This window comes from Arachis hypogaea, chromosome 1, assembly GCF_003086295.3.
Source record: "Arachis hypogaea cultivar Tifrunner chromosome 1, arahy.Tifrunner.gnm2.J5K5, whole genome shotgun sequence".
Lineage (NCBI taxonomy): Eukaryota > Viridiplantae > Streptophyta > Magnoliopsida > Fabales > Fabaceae > Arachis > Arachis hypogaea.
In genome coordinates, this window is record NC_092036.1 from 11,417,734 (window position 1) to 11,440,474 (window position 22,741).

Sequence of the window (22,741 nt, forward strand, 5' to 3'; positions counted from 1 at the left end):
AATAGAAAACAAATGATAGAACATTCGATCCCTATTTGTTCCATGAACTTGGATATAATAAAAACACTTTGATAAAATAAAAGTTGATATTTACAATGGGATCACTCTTTTTTCCCAGACCGAAAATTTAATCAAGGAAATTGGACTAACACTTTACCACCTTGACACGTATGTTGTTACATCACAGTGATAACAAAAACTACTCACAAAACTTATCATTCCCCATAGTAGAATCTTTACCAATCTTCTATCTCATCATCATCATCTTCTTGGGCATCTAAATTCATTTTGTCAAAATCAGCATCTTCCATATCCAAGTCCTGCACTGAATCCTGATAACATGCCCTATCTCCAAGCAGTTTTTGCATAGGCATGTACTCCATGGCCATAACAGATGTATTATAAGAACTCAATTTCCAATCAGAGTCTCTCAACCTAAACAACTCATCCTGCAATGGAAGATCATGAACAGAAGACAATTTTTTAGTGTGATGAAAAACACAAACTACTATACTCTATTTCTGCTCTCTAAATTACTTTTCTCTCTCAAATTAAATGAACAGGTAGCATATTTTAAATGAGCTCCTCCAATATTGGAAATTGGAAGATGTTAAAATTTACAGAAAGAAAGGCCACAATCAAACACCTTGTTGTAAAGTGATGATTTCTCAACCTTCCAGAGATTTGGTCTACGAATTGCGTGCCACCTGTAAAAGTCAACAATATTAAACATGAAAGAAACAGATATTTTGCTCACACAACAGACGCATCCATATAAGTGATATCCTAACCTAGATGATACTACATGAGAATTTCCAAACAGAACCCCGCGCACAGCAATTGATGCAGCAGCTGACTGCAGCATGCTCTCTGCTTCATTATAACTAGATAGCGCTCCCCGAAGTTTAGAAAGAAGGATGTCTGCATCACCTAGATATGTAGACACGGTACATGCATCATCTATTGCTTCAGCATCCACAAACTCCAGAACTGCAAGAAATCAGAATGTGGGAAAAATAAAACTTACTGGCTTTGGTTCTGAAAATAAATAATGGAATAAAACATCTTCATTATAAAGTTTTCACAAAGGACATCAACAAAAAGTAGCCAGGAAAAATACCATTTTCATGCAGAAAATCAGCAACCTGTCCCGGCTGTACATGGGCTTGAGAAAGAATCTTCTCTGGGACATCCATTTTTAAAGGTAATCTTGAAAATCTTTCTTGTATATGAAAGCCATGTTGGTCTACAAAATAAAAAAAAAACTTTATGTGAATAAGCTGCAATCCAAAGAAAATATGAGTGTCAATTTTCACCAAATTATAGTACCATAGTTTACTGCAGCACCAGCCTCCCTCTTATTGTGTAGAAACTTCCCCAAGGCATGAAATAAATTAAGTGTCTCATCTCTGCCAAAATTCAATGAATATCCATCCTCTAATCCTTCAGATGTATTACTGTGATCTTGTAATGGACCAAGAGCATCAGCGGATTGAGAAAAGGAAGGGACTTGATTTGGTTTCAGACAGAAAAACTGTAACGAAGTAATTGCATGTCTGATGTCACCTTCACTGGCTTTTGCTATTAGATCAACATGGTCAGCAGGAATATCACACTGCTCCATTTGGCATATTCTAAAGAGAACCTTCTTAATAGAATTAGTAGTGATTGGATTGAATGCCACCTGAAAGTTTCCCAAAAGTTGGGTTAGAATTCTCTTAACAAGAAGTCAAAAAATGCAAGAGAATCTTTCAAGGAAGTAACCTTACAAGCCCCAGAACTCTCTAGAGATAGCTGAAGTTCATGCAGGTTTCGTGCATTCGGATCTGCTGAATCAGTAATGCCATAGTCGGTGAACAATATTGCTGTGGGTACCTGAGCTGAGCGCACTAACAGGTGCAAGCAATCTTTAAGCCTTCCGAAAGCAGCTTTCCCATTTGTCAAGGGAAGGTCATCTATTAAAAGTATGACAGATGGCTTTGACTCGCTTGTAAGGGAAGCTGACATTACTCCATATTTCCGTATTCTCTCAACAAAAGTTTCAAATTCTTCCAACTTGGATGTGTATTTTACTCCTGACGATAGAAAATAAAATTATGGGGAAAATATGTAATTAGGTACAACTGATCAGAGCTCTTTCCTTTCTCCAAAATTTAATGTAAGCATTTTCTATTTGGACTGTAAACCAAATGCACACTGTCATTTGATTTTGAACATACACTAACACAAGGAACCTCATGGTTTAGAATCAGAGAGGCTAAAGCAGAAAAGAATTGAATTAAGTTCTTCTCGTACTAACTTATCAAGTGTAGACTAGCTTGACCCACCTGCGCCAGAATTGTAAAGATGCTCTTGCCAAAGTACAGGTGTAGGTGTGTCCCATCCACATACTACTGCGCCCAGGTGAGATGCAATTACATGAATAGTAGCCTACATAACAAGAATAAAATTTCCAATGTCAATGTAGAATTCATAGGAAAGTTCATAATTCTGACATGCAGAAATTCAGTAATAATTGAACTAACATGTGCATATATACGTAGCTAAAATAAAGAAGAAAATCCAAATAAGAAAAAAATCAAAATGCTGATAAAAGAAGTCAATTTTGATTCCAAGCCACATTAGCATGCACCAGATTTCAACAAATCTAGATTGCCCAGAGTCGGGTTGTGTCTACAAAAAAAGGCAGGAGGGTAAAGGTGTTAACAAGAGAATGGAAGAGTACATACGGATTTTCCAACTCCCGCCTGTCCAGTGATGACAAGAACATTACTTCCGATGACATCCTGTAGGTTTACAAAAAGAAAGGAGGGGGATAAAAAAAACACAATATGAAAAGACAAACAACACACTACGTATCTAAGGATCAGAAAAATTTTAATTCACTGTTTATTAGTATAACGAAATTCTGGGGAAAGCATTTCTATAGAAAGTTAAACTCCAAACGTAAACACTTCATATGGAGAAACACTGAAAAAGTGACTCAAAATAACTAAAAGCCAACAAGTGACCCTTTTTCTAATAAGTAAAAATCCTCCTTTTAACCACCCAAATTGTATAATCTGCAAACAAGGCACTAACATCAGTCCTCCTTATAATCACCCAAATTCTATAATCCGAGAACAAAATACAAACATCAGTTAAAATCCTAAAACCTGTTTTGCTAAATGTACCTTTGAAGGATTCACCCTTTCATCAAACCACATCTTAACCTCATCAACCTGTAAAACAAAGCAGAAAGAGCAAATTAAGACGCCATTTATATCACCAAAATTAATAACTTAAGGATCAGTGTCTTGACCTTTTTCTTGTGAACAGCAAGTTCTTCCACAGAAAGGGGCTTGTATTTATCAACCCACAGCTCCTCTCCAATGCTCCTCCTAGTACCTGATGCAAAAGTTATGACTCATGAGAGAGGGGAATACAACAGATTCAGAAAACAAAAAAGTTTCCACGACTATAGGATTGTGAACTAGAAACTTTTAAATTCATTAAATCAATTTTTTTCTCCAAGTCAATGAACTTTGACTCATGCCTGTCTTAAAGAGTTTCCAGTATTCCAAAATTAAGTTCTCAGCTTCATCATAAAAATACGAAGTCCTGTGTTGAAACATGAACAAAGAGAAAGCATACCAGCAGATACCTTTGACCCTGTGAACACATCATTGAAGTCATCTTCAAATAAGCTGATCTGCAATAAATTCAATTCACCACATCCTCATTTAGTCAAATAACACACCTCCAAAAGAAATGCAACTCGTTTTGGCACTTTAAAACAGAATACATTCTTTACATTAACATTCAATCAAGCATTATCATGTTAACAGAAAAATACCAAACTCACACTACAGTATCAAAAAATTATCACTATAATGTCACACCACAAAAAATAGAAAACAATAGTTAACAATTTTAAATTGAAGTCCACAAACCTAACCTAGCATTTTCGACAAATATTGGCAAAACTTTGAAGAAAAAAACAAATAAAAAAAATGGATACCTCATGGAGCTTAGAGAGGCGAGAACGAGACGCAGAATCTCTAGCCCTCTTCTTTCCACGTGAGCTTGTTGAACTCGAACTCGACTTCGGCCTCTTACAGTTTCTGCTGCTGCTTCTGGTTCTACTCCCTTTCAACGAGCGATTCTCGGATCCTTCTTCATCGTCGGAAGAGATCACAACGAAGCCGTTTCGTTTTGCCATGAGCAGCTGCTGAAGGAAGTAAAAACCCTACAACTAACTAACTAACTAACTAATTGATTGATTGAACAATAACTAACTAAGGAACGAACTAACAAACTCGATCAAGGATTGTGAGTTCGCGGTTTAGGATTAACTAAGAGACTCTGCTGCTCATGGTGATGATGGTAAAGCGAAATTGGGAACCATTTTAGCATTGTGAGAAAGATGAAGTGCGGGGGTTTCGAAATTACGCGGGTATCTGCTTCTCTGATTTTTTGGGAACATGCCTTCGGGGTTGGTGGGCCCATCATCATTATGGGCCTTATGATCTCTCGTCTTGGCCCATATCTGGCCCATTTTTGTTTTCTTTTTTTAGTAACACCATTAAGTCTTAGTGTCTTACTTTTGACCAAAAACTGAAAGTATGAATTCGTGTATTTTTTTTTTGGCTCGAAATAGACAAATGTAATGGGAATAAGTTTATCTATCACTAAACCAACCTAGTATTAAGTTCATAATAACACTTTTAATTGTATTTTGATATAAATGTTTTACATGAAAAACTTGACCTCAGACGTTGAAGAGCAACGATCTAGTGGGGTTAGGTTTGTAGTGACCAATTGGACAAACATTATTATGGGTTATTTCAGATAAAAAGCTGAAAAAATAATGATATGCTTCACAAGCATAGCTAAAGGCTTGGTACTTCATAAAACGCTTTATTAGTATCATTTTTAAGTTATTATAATATTATGAATTTAATGTTGGTGCACCGTTAGAATAAAAAAATTTTACATGAATATCTAATAATATAATACCATATCATAAAAAATAACTATCTTTTAAGCGTGAATAATTATTCAAAATAACAAATATGATTAAACAACTATAAAAACATTTTTCACTGTAAATACATTAAAATTAATCTGTAATATGAAATATCACGTCCAAAAAAAGCTATAATATTATACTTTAGGGTCTTTTTGTTTTGCCTTAAAAGTAAAAAAATTATCGCATGAAAGCAAATAAAACTGCTCCCACTAACTCCAAAACAACCAAATGACACCTAAGGAAACATTAGAGATTCATGCACCAATAATTTATATTTCTGTATCCTCAAGCAAACAAGGTGGTTATCCTAATTTATAGATTTATATTAATATTAATACATAAAACATTAATAAAGGGGTTGGAAGTTGGAACCATGAAATGCAACTTTTGACAATAAGTTTTTCACAATTAACTCCACTAATGCAATGCATCAACAACCTTAAGCTTCAAGGAAGTTTTTTTTTTTCTTCTTTTGGAATATATGACAGATAATAAACTCACATAGACACCAACTTCTTCAACTGCAAAGGGGAATGAAGAAAAGGAAGAAGGGAAGAGGAGACAAGGAAATACAAGTAGGAGGGAGGGAAGGAAATACAAGTAGGAGACATATACGGATCTTTCTTTTTAGAACCCTAGTCGAATTACAATATTGAACAGGCCTTCTGTGCTTTACCCTTCTTTTTCTTCTGCTTAGGAGGTTGAAGAACAACTCGAATAGCCGCATCAAAGACCGCCTTCACGTTCTGCATTAACCGTGAAAATCGATTTTAGAATAACCATTATGCTCTACAAAGTACCATCTAATTAGGTTCTTATAATTAGTGTTTTTAACTAAGTCTTTGTATTGTACAAAAACTTTCAATTAAGTTCCTGTACTGTGCAAACTATATTGATGTAAATGAGAAATGCTTGATTAAAAAGTTTTATACAATATAGGATCCTAAAAACTGTAAGAACATCTAGAAATATTTAACCGATATAATCCGTCAACCAAAGAACAAGGATTAGAGTATGCACCTGCTGAGATTTTGAACTGCATTCAATGTAAGCTGGTGCATTGATAAGCTTCCTGAGCTCTTCTCCCTTAAAAGCAAGGAAGGAAATGCAAATTTCAGATTTTTAATGACGAACGTGTCATAGGAGTTTAGAACAATTAGAGGGGAGCCAGAAACAGTATTCACCTGAGCATTAGTGATGGGTACGGCACCAGGATGGTCAATGAAGAACTGCTTGTCATCCCGAAGATCTGTTTTATTTCAAATAACACAACAATAAGGGGCACATCTTAGCTGAGAGAACATTATATGGAACATGCTCAGATCAGGAAGACTTAAAACAATCGTTACTAGATTGTTTGTAAATATAAAACCCTCATTTCCATATTGATAAATCAATGTGTTAAAATATAAGTTGCATCTAGATACACTGATTTGCGAATGTATCCAAAAGTTCAAACAACTATATTATGAACAACACAATAAATTAATGCCGGATATTAGAACATTTTCATCTCACAGCTCATCCAATACGAAGTCAAGCATGAAAACTGCACTAGACTCAACCAGTGCCTTCAATCTGGTCGTTAATATAACAGGCAATTGGAGAAAACAGAACTAAACACAATCATCATATAGACTTATTGAGTATGTAATAATTTTTTAAAAAGTTTAAACGTTATAAAAAAGTTTGCTGCTAAGACCATCGATATGAAGTTTAAAGAAGATATGATCATATGAGACCCTCCCAGCAACTGTTAGGTTTCAAACCGGTCAATGTAAAGTATTCATGAACTCACTCCAGCAAAACATACCAGACCATAGAAACAAGTCTGAAAAGTTATAGCACGATGCCCAATTAGAAACAAACAATATGACCATAACTACCAAAAGAGGCTCATATGAGCAAATTTGGGGTAACAATCCTCCACCTTTTTCTTGAAAACAGTGAATCCACAAAATTAGGTCTACCATTTTATAACCCGAAATGATTATCAACATCGGTTAATGTGCTAGAAGAAAGTAAGGACAAAATGCATGATATCACAAATATGAGGTACACAATAGACAGCAAGAAACTTACCAAGCTTTGTGCCAACCAAAATGATGGGGACACCAGGTGCATAATGTTTCAATTCTGGGATCCACTGGAAAACCAAACAACACATATTCAATTCATCAGAAACTTTTAGTAAAGATTGTTAATTATAGCTCGTATAGAAAGCTCTATACATATCAAAAGGGCTTATGCAAAAGAACAATTTAAACTATCGCAAAACTAGGATTATAGGAACACAATAGGCTAAGTACCTTTTTGGAAACATTTTCATAACTGGCCTTGCTTATGAGAGAGAAAGCCAATATGAAAACATCGGCACCACGATAACTCAAAGGTCGTAGTCTGTTATAATCCTCTTGCCCTGTTCCACAAAACAACACAATAAAAATCCAAAAAGAAATATCTTCCACAAAACAACACAATAAAAAACCAAAAAGAAGGGTAAATATGTAGGGTTACCTGCAGTGTCCCACAAACCGAGATTAACTGTGGCTCCATTGACAACAACATTTGCACTGAAATTGTCAAAAACAGTTGGCACATAATCCTGTTTCCAAGCAAAAGGGAGATAGAAAAATTATAACCATCTCTCTTTTTTTCAATAAGTACAAATAAACTAAATGATATATCACATTACAAGGTTACAATACAATAAAAAATTCAAAGAAGAACAAATCATTATATGCAGAACAATCCAGACAGGAATGGCAAACATTGATTTCTTCACCTATGTATAATCATTAAAACTCTCTCAAGGAAACCAATTTCATTTCATTTACTACACATATTAGACATCTTCCATTACTCCCCCACCATGAAATGGAGAGATATACATTTGCGTACATATTTTTTACCCTTAAAGTAAGAGACATTTCCATTCATTTCATCTCATTAATTGTTTGCCAACCCAACTTCCCAAATTAACCAGTCCTAACTCAAAATCACTGCCTCCTTAGAAAAGGCATACTCCAAATTTCCTTGAACACTTTGAATCCTGAGGTCACTCATCATTCTTATTTAGTAACATTTCACAATTTGAGTTGAGAAACAAAATTTTGACAATCATCACAACATCCCGGAAAAAAAAAGGGGGGGGGGATCCACTTTTCAATGACATTCTCACTTCAAAAAGGGAAAAAATTAAATATTTTTACAGCAGATACATTTAAAAAAGGGCAAAAATTAAAACAGAAAAAAGTGAGAAAGGAAGAGAAATTACGGTGGGGAAGGTGTTGCTGGTGTAGGATATTAGCAAGCAAGTTTTGCCCACAGCTCCATCCCCAACAGTAACGCACTTGATGAACTTTGAAGCGCTCATCTTCTTCTTCTTCTTCGATTACACCCTCAAAAACCTAAAAGCCTCAGATCTTTCACCTGAGGACCCCTTTTTTCTGAATCACTCTACAACACACAAACAACAACACCCCTTTTTCTTCTCTCTGTCTCTCTCTCTCTCCTCCACTTGCTGAAACTTCCTCACGCTTCAATTAATCACCGTCTGTACCATCCAAAAGAAGAAAAACAAAAAAATCCAGAAATGTCCATCAACAATCAGGAACAAAAAGGGGGGAAAAGGTGGAATTTTGAAAATGGACAAATCAAATTGGGAACAAGCTCAACCGGAAAATGCAAGAGGACAGCAATCAAAATGAACTTTCAAAATGGACAAAAAAAAAAAACTGAAATTGTAACGAAATGAGAAATTAGGGGGAATTTGAAAGAGGAAAATGGAAATTAAGAAACCCTAAACCTTATGGTGGAGATGGAAAACTACGCGTGAGAAGGGAATGAAGGGAATTGTTGCGAGAACGAGATCAAAGAGAGAGACACGAACCCCCTCCTCTTTTTTTCGCCCGGGAAATTTTGCCGTTGAAGCGTTCGTTGAGCGAACCAATCTTCGCTTCGCCAATAAACTCGTTTAACCCCTCTCTCTCTCTCTCTCTCGTTTTCATTGGTTGGTTTTTTTTTTTCTTTTCTTTTTTCTATATTTCCGATAAATTTTTTTATAAAATGTGTTAGTAAAAAATTTTTAAATTGCAAGTAAAATAGGATTGCTGTCGATAATATTTGGAACTTGACACAAACAGAATCTTAGAGTAGTCCTCAAATGGGCGTCTGCGTCTAAAATCGTTCTAAAAACTTAATTTACTAATTATATTTTGAAAATTAACAAAAATATACTAGGTTAGTTCTTAATTCATTTTCTATTAATAATATACTGACGTATTTTAATGACATACATAAATTATTAGTATGTGCAATATCATAATTTGACCACATATAATAAAATCAAGCTATATCATCAAATCAAGTTAGTATATTGCTAACAGAAAAAGAATCAATGACTAACATGGTATGTTTTTATGAATTTCAGATATAATTAGTACAATTTAAATTCCCTGGCCTGAACCATTTTGATATATAATACCAATGTCAAAGACTACTTTAGAGAGATACTCACAATTACAAACAATGTATTTGCTTCTTTTTTTTTTTTTTTAATATCGTTTTTACCTTTTTAAGTTTTAACGATGGTGGGCTTTTGCACAAAATTTAGCAGAAAATAAGGAGGGAGACCCCAAAGGGACAAAAAGTTAAAAAAAAAATATTAATTGTGTGGTGTTAATGTGTTATAATGAAGTGAAGCAAAATAAATTTCTTGGCTATCCCAAAATCTAATTTAACTAAACAATAGTATATTTTTTTTATAAATATTAGACAATGAAATGTTTTTAATAAGTCCACCTAAGTCTTGTTATAAATACTCATATATACGTCTACGTTTTTTTTGCCTTTTTCATACTCCTCTTCCTTTTTCTTTATTTATATTATTTCTCTTCAAAAAGCGTACACAATATATTAATATAATTTCTATATTTTTCAATAATAAATTTTTATTTTGATAAGTAATTTTATGCATATATGTAATAATTACGTAATAATACATTAACAAAATTAACTATTTTTTACTTTAATTACATAAATGATCATCTAAAAAAATTAATATAATTAAACAATTATATAAAATATTTTACACTCTTAGTATATTAAAATTAAACTCATAATAATAGTAATATAAAGAAGAAGTTGATGAAGTAATGATCATAAAATGAGCTTTCAGCAGAAGTCTACGTTATGGCATTGCATAATTACTTTTGTCAAGTATATATTGATAGTTACATTATTATATGCATGTTACGTTAAAAATAAGCGTATTATGTATTAAATATGTTCCAACGAGTAAGGAAGCTCAACCATGATATAAAATTATAAATTGATTACCAACAAAAAAAAAATATAAATTAATGGCCCATGAAAATTTTGTGACTAATTTGGATTACTTGATGTATTATATGCTTATGCCAAAACCTGTATAGATAGGATTCATAGTAAAGAGTAAAAGAGATCCTTAATTTGTATATAAATTTTGTTAATATGATAGTTTTTTTGTCTTTATTTTTCAGTTTAATTAATTCGCATATAAAAACACGGTTGCTGGTTATTGAATTTTGATGATGAAATAATATAAGTTTATTTCTTGTCAATAACCAAAAATGCAAATATATGTTTTCTATATTTTAAATCAAACATAATCATTCTTTTAATCACGTGAGAGAGAAGAGATGATTGGTGATCTTATATTAATGTGTATTATTATATGGTATAGACGTATAGTATCATATATTATTTTACAACAAAGGTGTTTATCATATCAAATTACATACTCAATTCCAATAAGCCTTTCTATAGTTAGTTATTGTTAATGCATTAGTGATAACATAACATAATAATTATATTCTTGCATTGAAATTCACTCAATAATAATGTAAAATTAATTTTAAACATTAACTACTGGCCCAAGTATTGCAGTATCATTTATCATACACTTTCTTTTTAATTTAGAAAAGTTTCTTGGTATTCAAAAATAATATATATGAAATCCAAATTGATAGAATCACCAAAATAAATAAATTAATATAACCAACTTGAATTGGTCGACTGATCAACTCACTCGTCCACTTAAACAAGTGTCGGGAGTTCGAATCTCGTCTTGTGCATGTAGCAACCCATTGGCCAGACCCTTAAATGGAGTTTAGATTTATGACGGATTAGTTATTGACCTATCGGATTAGAAAATACTGCGGAAAACTAAAAAAAATAATAATAATATTAGTGATGATGTGCATGCTTAACTTACAAGACTCATCTATTGGATGCATGGAGTGTCTTCTTTCCTTCAATTACTTATAATAGCTTTGTGTATGAGTCTGGTATATATTTCTATTTGCCCAATGATGAAAAGGATACTTTATAAGGTATTAATTGGTTATGTATATACCTACTTTATCCATATCAATATATACTAGGTATTTGCATTCAAGTCACATTATATTTGTTTTAATTATATATACTACTGTATTAATACTATTGTGTCTATTAATAATTTATTTTTTTATTTATCAAATATGTATAAAAATAATAATAAAATGAATTTGTTAAGATGATATGTGGCTTATATATAATTTTTACCTAAGAGATATTAACTTTTAAAAAAAATATTTAAAAAAAGAAAATTAAATACTAATTCTTTCAATATTCATATATATATTATGCTAAAATTTTTGTTATTTGAAAAAATCAAGATAAAAAATTCATATCAATAATTTTTTACTTATTATATTATTATTTCTTATTCAAGTTATCTTTTATTATATAATTATGATGGCATATTTATTTAACATATATTTTCATATAGTATTTAAAGAGAACATATCATATTCAGAGACGGACATACCAGGGGCGAGTGGAGGTCTTGGCCCTCCAACTTTTTAAAAAAAAATTAATAGTAATAAGTTATTAAATATAATTTAATTTTTTTAAAAATTTATTTAGTATTTAGTTTAATATAAATAAAAATCTAATCTAACTTAAATATTAATGATTTCTAATATCTAAAAAGTAAGTAATAATATTAAAAAAATCTGAAAAGATATTATTATTAATACTTTTAAATTAAATAAAAATTTTCAAATTTCATAAAGTGAATTTTTTTTTTCTTGTGAGCGTCCTTCTTGATTCATTTTGGTATTAATTCTTTATGTTTCAACTACTATAACTGAAAAATCTTTTTTAGCTATGAATGTTGTGAAGAATAACTCAGAGTCAAAATGAAAGATAAATTTCTTGCTAATTGTATTTTAATTATATTAAAAAAATTACTGAAAAATTTGACACAGATTCTATTATCGATGAATTTTATAATACAAAAAATCGACCACTTTATTAATAAAAAATAAATAAATATTTTTTGTATTTTAAAATATATTCTCTATCGATATATTTTTGTAATACATTTTATATTATATAATTTTTTGCATAATTTTTTAATATTATATATATTATCGGCCCCATAATAATATTTCTAGATCTCTTGCTGATGATATTTGTGTATATTTTTTGCTCTATGGAGGCATCCACATGGAATTTTTCAATAAAAAATAAGTAACAATAAATTTAATTTTTTATAAGTGGTTTTACATAGCTTGGATACAATATATCAGTTCTTATATATATACGAGACTTCTTGGAAAAGAAAGGTAAGAAACTAATATCATAAAACAAATGAGGCCATCACTACTCTTGCAAAAGCTTCTTTTTCAATTGTCTCAAGCAATTCTTTGGTGTTGTTCTTCCATTCTCATCATTGCCATCATCATATTATTCCAACATGTTTCTGCTGAAAATCTACCAAACAATGAAACTGTGCCAGCAGTGATTGTGTTTGGAGATTCCATAGTTGATTCTGGCAACAACAATTATATCAGTACTATTGTCAAGTGTGATTTCTCACCATACGGACGAGATTTTGGTGACGGAAATTATCCAACCGGAAGATTCAGCAATGGTTTAGTCCCATCAGATATTATTGGTAAGAAATTATCCTTAAATCTACAATTATGCATATTTTATAATTATAAATACATATAACCTAACAAAATAGTATGTTTTATTTTTTTAATATTAATTTTAATTTTTCAGCTGCGAGATTTGGAGTGAAGAAACTTTTACCACCTTACCTTGATCCGAATTTGCAACTTGAAGATCTCCTCACCGGCGTAAGCTTCGCCTCCGGTGGTGCCGGATATGATCCTCTAACATCCAAATTAATGGTAAATAAATTATTTATGAACCTTTATATAAACACCCTATTTTCATTATTCTACAATATCTATCATTTTCTGAAAATAATTTAATTTTCTTAAGCATATGATATATATGAAACCTAACTCTTGTTTACTTTTGTGTCCTTTATTGTAAGTCTGTGATATCATTAACAGAACAACTAAACATGTTTAAGGAGTACATAAACAAGATTAAGGCAGCAGTTGGAGAAAACAGAACATCAATGATAGTGTCAAAGAGTATATACATAATTTGCATAGGAAGTGATGACATTGCCAACACTTATGTTCAGACACCATTTAGAAAAATTCAGTATGATATTCCATCATACACAGATTTTATGGCCTCTGAAGCCTCAAATTTCTTTCAGGTATGGTTTGATATAATTATTTAAGACATGCCCACGTTTAATTTAATGTATGTAGTAACAAGATAATTAATTATCAAACTATATATTATGCTGATGAATCTATATGTTAGGGAGAAAACAAAAATAGTCCAAATAGTCTAAATTTGTTTTATTTAACATTTATTTATTAGGATATATTAAATAAAGTAAAAAATAATCAATTTTGACCCTTTTTGGCTAAAAATTTTTGTTTTACGAATTTTTTGATGCTGAAAATACCAATGCATGTGCTTGAATATTGTTCATTCCAAAGTTATTAGTTACCTTATAAATGCAATGATAAATTATAGTTGTGAATTTTTTCTAATCTTAGGTTATGTTACTATTTCATACTATGTTATTTGTCAAAATTAGGTCTAGCAGTGTGGCAGTTGCATCTTCTTTAAAACTGTTTATATGTATGTAGTCTTAGTTCCACTACATTGCTAGCTAAAATTCCTTTTCTTTTTTCAAATATGAAATTAACAAATTTGGAATATGAATAAACAAACATAGAACTACTATGCTATTTATACATGAAACATGGATTTAATTATTGTTTGAATTTCTCTGCTGTCCACATCTTGGCTAAATCACTGTATCAAACAAGAAAAATTTTGTTATTTTGTCCAAATTTTATAGACATTTTAAGTTTAGAGATTTATCCTATACTTACCATAAATTAAAATTAAGAATAATCTTATTATTAGTAATTTAAGGTTAAAAAAATTGCACTAAATTTTAAAATATTTTCTTAATTACACTAAAGACTTACAATTAAATGACAACTATTATGAAAGTTTCTTGTACCTTTATAAATAGATTTGAGAGTATCAAAAGATGAAAATTCACATGCAATGTTTATGTTTTTTTTATGTGGAGTTGATAGTTTAGATTCATTAGATGATTTAATATGTTTAACTAAATTATTATCTAACATTTTTTAATTATCAATTTCACATAAAAATAATTGTACGTAAGTAATCATCTCAAAAAAAATTCCTTTAATTTTTAATAGATTATATATATATATATATATATATATATATATATATATATATATCTTTCTTTTATTATTATTATTATTATTATTATTATTAATTATTATTATTTTAGAGAAATTTCTTGTTAATATATATGAAGCTTGATATTGTGATATTATAGGAACTTTATGAATTAGGAGCAAGAAGGATTGGAGTGTTTGGTGTACCGGTTATAGGTTGTGTGCCCTCACAAAGAACAATTAGTGGAGGCATCCTTAGAGCATGTTCATATTCTACAAACCAAGCAGCAATACTTTTTAACTCAAAGCTCTCCAACCAAATGGATGCACTTCAAAAGAAGTTTCCAGATGCTAGATTTGTCTATCTTGATTCCTACAATCCATTCCTTGACATGCTTCAAAACCCTACAAAATATGGTAATCATATATATACTACTAATTAATTGATCACAATTTCATTCAAGTATTTTTATTTTTTTAATAAAAAGCTATATATTATGAGGCATTAAACAAATATATCCTCACTTATTATTAGACAATGGTAAAAATTCTCAATATCTTCATATAAAGTTAATATTTAAAAATCGTCAGATAATTTAACAAGTTTAATTAATTTTCAAATATTAATTTCAAAAGAAGACAACTTCATATAAGTTTTCGCTTTAGACAAAAAGGTTGATTCATATACTACAAAAAGATAGCAGCTTGTGACAATTGTCAAAACCGCTACTAATAAGTTGTAGTTATCTGCTACTTTTATTGCAGTGTCGAGTTGAATGAAATTCGTTATTATTTGAATTAACATAAACATAGTTTAATTTAATTGTTAATTAAAGCACAAATTAACCTAAAGTTAAGTTGTAATTTTAGTTGTTCCATGTTCATATAATTGTTGGGAGTATATGTGTTACTTAGTTGCTCCTTCATGCACTTTCCATGTGACTCACAAATAATTAGCATGAGAATACCCTCAACTACCAACTTAAATAGAAAAATATAGTTGAAACATGGCCGAGGAGAAATTAATACTCTTTGTACATGATATGTGACATTACTTTTGTAGAATAACACTTGTGTATTAATAAATAATAAAGAAAAAATAGCACATCATTGTTGTTCATTGATAAGTCATATAATATTTAAAGTTTTCCATTATCAATCAATTAATTCCCTTTATTTATATGATATTTCATTTTGTAGGTAGGGATGCATGAAATAAAGTAACAAAAATTTAATTCCAATATATATGAAATACATTATTTCAATACTTTTAATGAGCAAAATGATGTATCAACTTTTGTATAAATAAAGTAAGGATTCATTTGTTTTAGCTTTCTCTGAATATATATATATATATATATATATATATATATATATATATATATATATATATATATGTTAAAAATAACCTTTTTACATATTTGTAGAGTATTTTCTATTAAAAAATCAATTTTAACTACATAAAAAATTGTTACATATAAAAGTACTATGTATTTTACCAAGTCTATTAAATAGTGAATACTAATGCACTTTAGAAAAAATAAAAAATATAGTGCTGTTTATAAAATAACCTACTATTAAAAGTAACAAAGAAATTAGTAAATTTTAGACTTTTATTTTTCTTATAATCTTTCCCAAAAAAATAATTAACCTATTTATTAGCAAGTTATCCTTCTAAAACTAAACTACTATTGATATAAAATAAACAAATAGAAATTCAAAATTATTTAATTAGAAAAAAAGTACAGTACTATTTTTACAAGGAGCATGTAAGAATAAGGTCTATTTTGAATAACTTTCTTGTAACTTGTAATAAATTATTATTACCTTTTTGGATAATAATTTTAGTTTTAATGGCTCAGGTTTTGCCGAGGTAGAGAAAGGATGCTGTGGCACAGGGAACATAGAAGTGAGCATATTGTGCAACCGTTACAGCCTTAACACATGTTCCAACGACTCTGATTACATTTTCTGGGATAGTTATCATCCTACTCAAAAGGCTTATTTTGTGCTTAGTTCTTTGATTCTTGATCACAAAATCAAAGACTTCTTTTGACCACAATTATTATAAAAATTAATTATGATTATTATATATATTCTTAATTCTCATGCCATAGTGTGTTTTCATAAGTCCTCAATTTTAGTAGTAAGGGTCAATGACCCTTAATTAGGAGAACATTATTATACGTGTAATAATAATGGGAAGAATTGCTTGCATTAATTAAAACCATTGTTGTGTTTATTCAAGTGCATCATATACTTTTTATTCCAATATTATATTAATTTAAATGAGGTTTTCAATTTAAGACTAGTGAATAGAATTTTAGTTTTGTAATAATAAGAGTTTAATTTTGGTATACCCACGTAATTGTGTAATTATATTCATTTTTTTTTGTATAATCATTCATAGTCGATATAAAAAAAAATTTATTTTGCTAATGTGGTATTATATGATTGGGTACACATATAAAATTATTTAATATTGACGGTGCTTAAAATTAAATTCTAATAGTAATGGTAGTTTTATATAATTTTTCTAACAACATAACAAACACAATTCATACCATTTTTGTAGGTATAAAAAATTTATTGAGTGTTTTTTTTTTTATAAAAAACTAAACTTCTCCTTAGTTTATTTTCTAAAGTTTTGTGTGTGCATTCTTGGAGTATCAAAATTTCCTTTGCCATCATTAGTGGTGATTGTCTCCAAGCATCAAATGCATGACCTCAATTTTTGACCTATTTGGTTTTCCTTTTCCAATCAATGGGAGAATGTATTTAGGGAAACACAACATATGTATGACCTATCTTACGTGAAGAACAAAGATCTCCAAATGAGTGTAATATAACTATATCATACCATGAAATCTGTTCACCAATGAGACAAAATCTAGAATTAGTAACCTTATAATGCAAATTTAAGTTTTGACTTATATTGAAGGAAGATAAAAAATTTTATTTTAACATTTAAATAAGATTTTCACAAATTTTTAAAATTGCTATATTTTAATTTTCATTTACTTACAAGTAACACCTAGAGCTCTCAAATATTTTGTTAATAATTACAATTAATTAACATATAAGTTTAACATTAATGTTACATGTTTTTCATGAGAAAATACATATTTCTATTATCAACAAAATTAGTCACTGATATAAAATACGTATTAAAATATAAAATATACATTAGAAATAAATTAAACTATATATATTTATATAAAAATATATAATAACTAATTTTTGCGTTTAATTTTAGTGTACAAATAAAATTTTTATATTATTATAATATGAATATTTTTGTCTTAAACAGAATGTTTCAATACATGATGATTGAGTCAACAAATATTGTCTACATATAAATTTATATTCCAAAAAGGGGGAACCAAAAGAGTGAAATTTAAATCACATATGATCACATGATGAAGCTTTCAACCTTCAATAATTATGTTTCTCCTCTTCTAGTTTTGTTTTATTTATTATTTGTTGTGACAGTAGCCAAATCGTCACAACAACCTACATATATGAACTATTCATTTCCTGCTGTAATAGCTTTTGGTGATTCAATCTTGGATACTGGCAACAACAATTACATTCTAACAGCTTTGAGGTCCAATTTTAAACCTTATGGCAGAGATTTCTTTGGAGAAGAATCCACCGGAAGGTTTTGCAATGGCAGAATTCCTTCAGATTTTTATGGTAATTAAATATTAACTAATAATGCCTTATTCCAGTGGTCAGTTAAATATTCACTACTCTGTTTCTATATTTCATTTCATACCACCTTAAAAGATTTTGATATGATTTTTTAGTTAAAATAATAGTACATTTTAATAGACTATTTTTTATTCATATCTATCTATCTTACTCTTCAGAACAAGTTTTCTTTTGGTAATAGTTGTCATTTTGATAAAATACTTATTATGAATTCTCACAAATAGAAAAAAACTTGTACTAAAAGATTTGGATTTTTTTTTTTTCAGTTGAAATACTTGGAATTAAGGATTCCTTGCCACCTTATCTTGATCCAGATTTGGAGATTGAAGATCTCTTAAGTGGGGTGAGCTTTGCCTCTGCTGGTTCAGGATATGATCCTCTCACAGTTGAACTAGCTGTAATCTTCACTTTACTCCTCCATTATTGTCTCTAAGATCATAGTTGAAAAAATATCATAAAATATAAACACTTAGTTAACTCGAAATATTTAAATTATGGTTTAATTATTTGGTTGGTCTCTATATTTTTACCAAATTTACAATTAAGTCTTTATACTTTTTTTTAATTAAATCCTTACACTATTTTTATTTTTGTAATTAGATTATTTTTGTGTTAAAAATATTAAAATTAACGAAATATTTCTTTCAAAAGATATGTGATCAAAGATCTAATTAAGTTTTAATTGTGGGTGCATTCAATTTGCCAAAAAATATTCTGTTAATTCTAATAATTTTTACACTAATAAATACCTAATTACAAAATTAAAAGCAGCGTAAAAATTTAATTAAAAAGATTTATAAGAACCTAATTATAAATTTAATAAAATTATAAGAATTAAAAGAATAATAAAATCTTAAATTATATATATATATGAGTTATTTAAAATTTATTATACTATATATAGTAAATTTGATTATAAATTTTTAAAGTATAATAACTCATTCAAAACCTTAATTACTTCTAAAACTATGTATGTGTTGCAAGATCCTCTAACAATTTTCTTTTCTATTTATGATATTATTATATATATCAGTCAGTGTTGTCAACAGAGGATCAATTAGAGATGTTCAAAGAATACATTGGAAAACTTAAGGGTGCTGTGGGAGAAGAAAGAACAGCTTACATTCTTGAAAAGAGCATAGTTCTCATCAGCATGGGAAGCAATGATATTGCAGGAACATATTTTCTCACACCATATAGGAGAGTCCATTACAATGTCAGACAATATACAAGAAGGCTTATCAGATTAACAACAAGATTTATATTGGTATGTAAATACTTAATTACTACATATGCAATTGAATATTAGAAGAGCTTTGAATAATACTTATAGCTTGAATTGTTGGTTAAATAGGATAAGAGTTTTATTCTCACTTATGAAATTAGTGGTTTGTAGTTTTAATTTGGCCTAAAATTTCCAAATGCAAGAATAATGCTAGAAAATATTTAGTGGTTTGTATGAATATGAATTTCGGATTATTAACAAGTGTTTTTGTTTAATGAGTGGTTCTTTCTTTTAACTCCCCTAGGCCTAAAGTTAAGTGATATTAGAAGATATGGTACTTCTTAAAATGCAAACCCAAAGGGTAATACAAATCAAGTAGTATTGAATTGTGTGTGATATTATTATGATTCTGATTAGATAGACTATTGGTTTAATCGGATTAATCAGTCATTTAACTGTTTAATTTAAGGTGAAAATTCAAGTGAAGTCGACTTCACGTGAAGTTGATATTTGAGAGCCGTTAGATAAAAATTTAGTCAAATCAGTTAAATCATCTAACGATTCTCAGTATCAACTTCACGTGAAGTCGACTGTACCTGAGTTTCCACCTTAATTTAATACAAGGAGCATATATAATATGTCTCATGTTCCTTTATCAATAACACTACTTTACCATAATCAGTCATTTAACTATTGAAAAAGTTGAATTGTTAGATTCAAACAAATAGTATATGATGATGATGAATTGAATGAATAAAAGGAACTATATCGATTGGGAGCAAGAAGGATTGGAACAGTGAGCTTATCAGCATTAGGATGCATCCCAATGCAGAGGACAGTGAGAGGAGGCATAAAAAGGAAATGTGTGGAACCAGTAACAAAGGCAGCACAGGTCTACAATTCCATGCTAAATCAATCACTTATGGCTCTCAAGAAGACCCTCTCTGGTTCCAGAATTGTATACCTTGATGTCCATAATTCACTCAATATGCTCATTCAACACCCCAATCAATTTGGTCAGTTTTCTATACATATACATACATATATAAACAATATTTTAACTATAAGACTATGATTGAAAATAATTATACAAGTTAAGGACATAATTTGAAACTTTTAAATAATAAATATTTTAAATAAATGAAATTATAGGTCTAATATACTAAAAAAAGTTTCACATTCATGTTCTATGTGAAATTTTATACATATTTTCTTTTTTTTTTTTTGGTATTAGGGAAATTTTATACATATAGTAATTGGTTAAGTGACTGTGGAACAGGATTTGAGAGCGTGGATAGAGCATGCTGTGGCATTGCAAGTATGGAACTTGGCCCATTTTGTAGCACTTTCTCATTGAAAATATGCAAAGATGCATCCAAATATGTGTTCTGGGATAGTTATCACCCTACTGAGAGAACTTACGGCATTCTTACCTCAGATTTGATCAAAAAGACCATTGATCAATTTGTCTAAAATTCAATTTCCATATTAATTTGTCCAATGAATGATACATGTTATTGTACCAAACTAGCTAGAACCTAAGATTTGATTATTGCAATGAATTAAACACTACCAAAAAAAAATCTGCCAGATTTATTGGCAGAATAACTAAAAAATCCGCTGGAAAATTATTTACTATTGAATTTAGTAAGAAACGAAATCAGACAATAAAAACTTCATAAATAATTATTTACTAGCGAATATAAATTTTTAGTTGACAAAACTCTAAAAGTTGTTATTATCGGAAAATTTCCATCGATAACTTTGGTGCTATAAATTAGATTTTTGAGTGTTTTTTACTATTAAATTTGTCTCTCAATAAATCCGATAATAATATATTCTTGTTAATAATTAAATTAATAATTATCAGCGCTTCAAGCCTTCAACTACTCATCCATGCAGCTCATCCAGTATTTTTAAAAAGAACACTGCACCATGTAATTCATCCGGTATTTTCTCTATTTTGGGAATTGAAAATTTATCTTTCACTATAATGGTATTTAGTTAATTAGCTTCTACTTAATTATTGTTACCAAATTAAACAGATTACATTATATCAACTAATAAATATAGGTGTTTGTTACGGTACAAAGATAAATTCATAGGTACTGATATATTTAAAGGAAAAGTATGAAGAGCTAATGAAATATTTATACAATATGTACAATGGAAGTTTAGAGAGTATTAGAGATATAATACTTTTTTTCATCGGCTGAAATTTTTGGGATGAGTGGTATCATGCATGGTATTAGAGCGCTAGATCCGAAAGGTCAAGAATTCGAAGATGTTTATTATCGCTAGTACTCGGATGGTTATTCTAGATAGTATGAAAGATGTTCATTTTATAATTCATTAACCATTGTACACATTGTACAAATAGTCCATTATCTTTCTAGCAGGATCCATATTTAAAATATAAACAAATAATAACAAGTAATGTGAAATTTATTTTTAACATTAACATTTAATTTTTTTAAAAACAATTATATATTATATCACAACTTTTACTAAAATATCATTTTAATTAAATAAAAATAAAAAATATTTTTTATTTAATTTTATAAAAAATTTTAAACATACTTACTTTATTCGATTAGACAAAAATATACTTTTAAATCAACCAAATTTTAGAATTCAATTAATCCGAATTTTATAGTTTTAAATAATCTAAACAATAGAATAAAAATATGTATCAGAAACCAAAAAAAAAAAATTTGTTCGTTGTTCAACTGGGTTTGAGAAACCCTCTCTTGGATCTGTTCTTCTCCCCTCTTCCTATTTTCTCTCTCTCTCTCCCACTTGGAACTCGATCTCTCTCATCTGTCTCGGCGTCGCACAGCAAGCTCTCTCTCCCCTCTCTGGTCTCGTAATCAAGGTCGTCGTCCCTCTTCTCGTCTTCGAGACCGATCGTCGTTCTTGCTCTCTGTCTCGTCATCCTCTTGCACACAGTCGCGCGTCTTTGTTGGGCTCTTCGTCGCCGGCGGCACACGCAGCAGGTCCTGGTGCTCGTTGTCTTCTTGCATTGAGTCTCGCCGTCAGCTTCCTTCGCGCAATCAGAAGCTGCTTCATGATTTGGCGAGTTCTAACAAATTTTCCTGTTCATTGCATGTGTAATCGAGAGCTTCATCGTTTTTCATATGACCGAACTTATAACCAGAG

At 29.7% G+C, this 22,741-nt stretch overlaps 4 protein-coding genes across 5 annotated transcripts; 2 read left to right on the top strand and 2 right to left on the bottom strand.

Moving 5' to 3' along the window:
- Positions 1-34: 34 nt before the first annotated feature.
- On the bottom strand, positions 35-4,449 carry LOC112796674 (cell cycle checkpoint protein RAD17). Of its 2 annotated transcripts, none has more exons than XM_025839243.3 (12): positions 4,001-4,449; positions 3,634-3,691; positions 3,302-3,387; positions 3,174-3,221; positions 2,730-2,786; positions 2,328-2,430; positions 1,765-2,075; positions 1,330-1,684; positions 1,121-1,246; positions 792-990; positions 647-707; positions 35-449 (listed from the first exon to the last, which is right to left on the bottom strand). In XM_025839243.3, the coding sequence occupies exons 1-12, from the start codon at positions 4,199-4,201 to the stop codon at positions 237-239; spliced, it is 1,818 nt and encodes a 605-aa protein (XP_025695028.1). In that variant the 5' UTR covers positions 4,202-4,449; the 3' UTR covers positions 35-236. The 2 variants fall into 2 exon arrangements, with proteins under 2 accessions (XP_025695028.1, XP_025695035.1); XM_025839250.3 differs by having other exon boundaries at positions 3,644-3,691; positions 4,001-4,437.
- A 1,007-nt stretch (positions 4,450-5,456) lies between these two features.
- On the bottom strand, positions 5,457-9,174 carry LOC112796692 (rac-like GTP-binding protein RHO1). The gene is made up of 8 exons (XM_025839271.2): positions 8,820-9,174; positions 8,289-8,567; positions 7,529-7,616; positions 7,321-7,430; positions 7,094-7,157; positions 6,196-6,260; positions 6,032-6,097; positions 5,457-5,757 (listed from the first exon to the last, which is right to left on the bottom strand). The coding sequence occupies exons 2-8, from the start codon at positions 8,385-8,387 to the stop codon at positions 5,656-5,658; spliced, it is 594 nt and encodes a 197-aa protein (XP_025695056.1). The 5' UTR covers positions 8,388-8,567; positions 8,820-9,174; the 3' UTR covers positions 5,457-5,655.
- Positions 9,175-12,674: 3,500 nt separating this feature from the next.
- LOC112803796 (GDSL esterase/lipase EXL3-like) lies at positions 12,675-16,885 on the top strand. The gene is made up of 5 exons (XM_025847282.3): positions 12,675-12,998; positions 13,109-13,239; positions 13,389-13,622; positions 14,805-15,060; positions 16,506-16,885. The coding sequence occupies exons 1-5, from the start codon at positions 12,692-12,694 to the stop codon at positions 16,697-16,699; spliced, it is 1,122 nt and encodes a 373-aa protein (XP_025703067.1). The 5' UTR covers positions 12,675-12,691; the 3' UTR covers positions 16,700-16,885.
- A 1,279-nt stretch (positions 16,886-18,164) lies between these two features.
- On the top strand, positions 18,165-21,055 carry LOC112725623 (GDSL esterase/lipase At1g20120). The gene is made up of 5 exons (XM_025775487.2): positions 18,165-18,339; positions 18,624-18,754; positions 19,391-19,624; positions 20,343-20,598; positions 20,862-21,055. The coding sequence occupies exons 1-5, from the start codon at positions 18,165-18,167 to the stop codon at positions 21,053-21,055; spliced, it is 990 nt and encodes a 329-aa protein (XP_025631272.2).
- Positions 21,056-22,741: the final 1,686 nt, after the last annotated feature.